The following is a 5,000-nucleotide window of genomic DNA, read 5'->3' on the forward strand; positions in this document are numbered from 1 at the left end:
CTCCCTCTTCCTTACCTTTTTCTCTTCATTATGAAAAAGGATATCTTAAAAAATCAAACAATGCAAGCAATAGCAGTAGGTGCTGTTTTCATATTTTCTCCTGTTTGTCTATTAATACCTGCTGCATTCAAGCATAAATTATATATCAAGTCATTAGAGTTTTTGTTAGAATAAAATCAATTCAATTTATCTAAAGATCAAGCAGAACTGAAATCTGAATTAAGAAAACAGCTGGTGATGAAGACAACAAATACATTATCTTAAAAAAAAAAAAAAAAATAAATAAATAAATAAATAAATAAATAAACAAATAAAAGTAAAACTAGCAAGTTTTCATGCTGGGAAGAAGGAGAATATAATTAATTTTCTCACTCTTGCCATACAAAATCAATGAAATAGCACATACAGAACCTTCACATGAATGATATATTTGTATTCTTACGGCTATTCATAAAGAAGAATTCAAATTTATCACTCACCTGTGATTGCTTAGAGAAAAAGATTTCAAACAAAACTCAAGAAAAAATTCAGGGATGCTCCCAAACTGTGATGTCTAAATTGCATAGAAATTAAAACTTCTCTAAAAAATAATATCACTGTCCATTCTTATGCCAAACGGACTCTCACTTTTTGTGCAGTGAAATGAGTGTAATCAAAACTGGAAATCCTAGAAGGTAAGGTCAGCTTTTGACGAATCACAACAAATGAAAGATGAAGAAACACTTAAATGACTGGTTACCAATATCAAACTAAGTCTCCCTTTCTTCCTAACTTTCTATCCTTACAGAGAGAGCTGGCATGAGGAAGAGAGGGAATTGACATTTTATCTCTGATGGTATATATCTATTTGCACATCTCTTACAACCTTAAATGTTTTCCTCTATGAATAGCCAATCTCTATAACAGTATTATCTGAACAAAGGGACTCAATCACTTTTGATTAACAATTGTTTTGGAGTTAGTATAAAAATCCCTTATAGATAAGCATTACATTAGAGAATAACTAGACGAGAGCAAGTTATTTCACTATATTTGCCTTACCTTTTTATGTGTATCTCTTAGGAATCTGGTAGTCTGTGATTCAATGTGAGCTTATATAAAGGAATGCAATGCATGCAATGTTTGCAATCCTTACTCACCTTCTAGGGTAGAAAGGGTTCAAATTTGAATTGCTGGACACAATTCTTTTTTGAACAGCTGTTTTAAACCAACCATTGATGGTTAGGCCACCAATCAGAGGATTTGAAGCATGCAAAATTCCTCAATCAACTTACTTGCACATTAATTTCTTCTTCTCTACTTTCTCCTGCTTCTTCATGAGCCTTTCTTCTTCTTTGGCCAACTTCTTGCGTTTTGCACCCACGTCATTTTCTCCTATCTTCACCTTTTTCTTCTTGCCTTTGGCTTCTTCGTTCTTTCCATCACGTGCGCGCTGGCATGCCTTGGCTTTCTGGGGGTTCTTATTGGATGCCTCATTCTGCAGCCTTGCACACCCTTCTATGATGTTGACGAAGAGAGAGATTGAGAAGAAAAATAATTTCACGTACACAAGAGAATAAAATAAACTAAGTTAATAAAAACATCTGCCAATCACAGAATGATAATATCTACGCATTACAAATTTATGAACCAAAATACTTACTCGTGCTCCGCGGCTCGGTTTCCGTCTCAGACCCCGACGATGAGGAAACCTTCATATCCTTGATCAAGCCCGAGACCTTTTCCATCACGCACTCACTCACTTCCTCACAGATCTCCTTGCGGAACTAGAAGAGATTAGGTCTGCGAATTTAAGCTCCGTCAAGAAAGAGGAGATATTTCATGCACTGTTTGTAGTGTAAATGTGTGGAACAATTCCAGCAAACAGTTAAGACAAATCCTGGAGACATTCATCTATAAAAATAAAATACAAATAATTAGAAAACATCATCAGAAAAGTTTAACAACACATGAATCAGTAACCTGTTTTAATGTAGAAACCATAAAACCCTCAATTCATAGCCGATTAATAAGATATCAAGTGATCCAATCTATGAAAAACTAATCAAATGCTAACTATATCCTATAACAGCATTAACCCGTTAACGACAGGGCTGTTTTGGCTCCAAATGGTCGAAACGCCGGGATATTTCAAACGCTTAAGCCTAATGCCTCTGGCTATTCACACTGGCCACAGCCAAGTGCTACATGCCCGATCACCCAGCATGCCAGCCAGGAGGATAGCCACGACGAAATATCTCGTCCCCGGCAGGCGGCTGACGCCGCCACCACTTGACGTGATATCTTGTCACCCGTTGTTAAGGGGTTAATGCCACACCTTGAGGATCTCAATCAATTTGGTAAGGAGTTGTTACATCTATCCTATCAGTCTCCTTCCATCACACTCCTTAGAAGATTGAAAGAAAGAAAGAAAGAAAGAAAGAAAAAAAACACACACACAAGTAAAAACATGAGCTCACCTTCTCCATGTAGGCGGCGAACCAAGCGGGAGGCTGTTCCGGCCGCTGAGTCGCCTCGTGTGGCACTTTGGACCGTGCTCCACCACCAGCTGCTCCCCCAGTACCTGCACCAAAGACAGCCTGACTGGTGGTGGCGGAGTGTGGGGGCTCACTCTTAATGTTAGGAGAGGGTGCCTCAAACTTGAATAGCAAATTGGGAGGAGAGTTGCGGAGAGAGCGGACTGGCGGGCCCTTCTTGCAGTCAGTGCGGGGTGCGGACATGGCCGTGGTAGTGGTTGTTGTGGTTGTGGTAGTGGCTGTTGTGGTGGTGTGATGAGGCTTATCACACTCCAAGGCCTCATCACAGTCATAACCCCACATACCCTGGACATGACCTGGGATTGGACCTACGGGCACAGATACTAATCATAATTAGCTTTGCTTCACTGAATGCCAAACGAGGGAGAGCTGCTGCTTCTAAATTTGTGGGATGGCAAAACAAAATGCAAAAAATAAAATCCCTGGAAATATTTTTTTGCTTGTATCATATCATTTTTGTTTTCAACAGACACATAAATTTGCTTTAGGTTGCGGTAAATTTTTACATACAATTAGCACCAATCCAATACAAAAGGACACTATCCACACATAGAGACATGTCCTCCTGACAAGTAAAACATGATTCCTATTAAACAGCAATGATATGAAAACGTCTTCCAATTGAAAGGAAAGCTTTGTATTAAGGCCTAGGTAATCTTTGAGTGTAACAGATATTATATTCTTGTTCTGGAGGCAACTAAAAGGCACTGGTAGCTTCATGCAATCAAAGACATGCAATTGACCTAAAATGGTAATAAAGTTAAGCTGATATACTTTACTGGCTCCTAAATGCATCCTGAACAGAGCCTATTTTGGCTGTGAACTATTGCTAAACCTATTGGGAGATTGGATATATAGTCTAAAGAATTTATCTTTGGACAAGGCTAACTTTCAGTTCACTGACATTGTTCTATATTCACAACAACTAGCCAGTGAGATCTGATATCAATATTTAAAGCAATAGGTGCATTATCAACAAGAAAATGACAAAAACAAATCACATTCATTAGACAACAATCATATACAATCAAGAAACTGTGTAAATAACTAGACTGACTGACCAATATACCATTTTGGCTTCAGGTAATGGTGAAAATTAAAATCATGATATGTTAACACAGTGTAAGATAAGTGCTGTGCTCTTTTGGAAACATATATCTTATATTTCTTTTGCCAATAATAGCAGAAGCTTTGAATCTAAGTTCTAAGGAGCATAACTAAGGAAACGAAAAATAACCGAATGAGCAATCTAAGCCCCGGTTCAATTTTGCATACCTAAGATATAAAGCCACTGTGACAAGATGTTTGTACGATCCACCATGAGAATCAGTCCAGTGTGTTGGTATTTCCACTATTCACTCTTATGGTGTTCAACAGATGAACACCATAAATTCTACCAGGAGATGGATTAACTAACCATTCACAGTGTTCCATGAGGCGAAGTGTGCAGATGTCTTCACACAGGATTGAGCTCAACCATGGATTATGCAAACAAACACGTAAAGCCTCCTCTATTCATACTCAATAATACTTTGTGTTCCCATGATGACCCACAATTAAGAAACCAAGAGAGCATAAACACTGTATAGCTCGTTCTATTACCATTTCTTAAATACTAAACTGTTTCTCCTTTCAACTTGCAAAGGAGAGATTAGTGAAACAGGAATCACATGCTAAACAAAAAGATAATAAATACTAACAATAGTGATATAGCAATACTAAAAACAGTGATGATGATGATAATGATATCAACCATGATAATAATGATAATAAATACAGTAATACTGATAATAACAATAAGTAACAATCCCCATAACCCTTCGCCTTCAAAACAGAAACCTACTTAAATTCTCAATGCTGAGCAGGCTTTGATGGCCCAGAACTCATAGCTACCTTTGTCTGGCATGAAGAAAGGCGGAAAAGGCTTCCAGTCCTTGGCCATAAATCCCCCAGACTCCTTGGGGGGGGACGAAGCCTTGAAGAAGGACATCCCCCTCTCCTTGGGAGGGGATGACCCCACCTTCTTGATCCCCGAGGAGACAAAGGACAGGACCGTGGGGAGGCCCCCCTGCCGCGTGATGTCCAGCACCATCTTGTCGTGCATCTCCGCCTTCTTCTTCGCTACCTGGGGATGAGGGGAGGATGTTGGCGTGGAATTACCAATGTACATGTGTAAAAGGGGTGCGAAGAAGAGGGGAAGAAAGAAGGGGGGTGAGGAGGTGGGAGGAGGGAGAAAGAGGAGGAGGAAGGGGAGGAGAAGGAGGAGGTGAAGGAGGAGAATGAGGAGGAGGAGGAGGAGGAGGAGGAGGAGGAGGAGAAAGAGAAGAAGAAGAAGAAGGAAGAGGGAGGGGGGTGAGGGGGAGGAGACAGAAGGAGAAGAAGAAGAAAGTTAGAGGAAAAGAAGTAGAAAAACAAGGAGAAGGAGGAGAAGGAGAAGGAGAAGGAGGAGAAAGAGAAGAAGAA

General features: G+C 39.7%; 1 protein-coding gene across 8 annotated transcripts in view; it reads right to left on the reverse strand.

Annotated features, from left to right (window-relative positions):
- LOC122247203 (uncharacterized) overlaps positions 1 to 5,000 on the reverse strand; it is a 23,120-nt gene that overhangs the window by 12,537 nt on the left and 5,583 nt on the right. For 5 of the 8 annotated variants that reach the window (XM_086549514.1, XM_043006253.2, XM_043006249.2 and 2 more), the window contains exons 4-7: positions 4,431 to 4,662; positions 2,460 to 2,860; positions 1,643 to 1,766; positions 1,275 to 1,497 (exon numbers count right to left, since the gene is read on the reverse strand). In XM_086549514.1, coding sequence (XP_086405640.1) covers positions 1,275 to 1,497; positions 1,643 to 1,766; positions 2,460 to 2,860; positions 4,431 to 4,662 — 980 coding nt within the window. The remainder of the gene's footprint in view (positions 1 to 1,274; positions 1,498 to 1,642; positions 1,767 to 2,459; positions 2,861 to 4,430; positions 4,663 to 5,000) is intronic. The other 3 variants (XM_086549515.1, XM_043006251.2, XM_043006254.2) reach the window with 2 other exon arrangements.

Source organism: Penaeus japonicus, unplaced genomic scaffold (genome assembly GCF_977035675.1).
Source record: "Penaeus japonicus unplaced genomic scaffold, GWHDUDI00000001_assembly GWHDUDI00000022, whole genome shotgun sequence".
Lineage (NCBI taxonomy): Eukaryota > Metazoa > Arthropoda > Malacostraca > Decapoda > Penaeidae > Penaeus > Penaeus japonicus.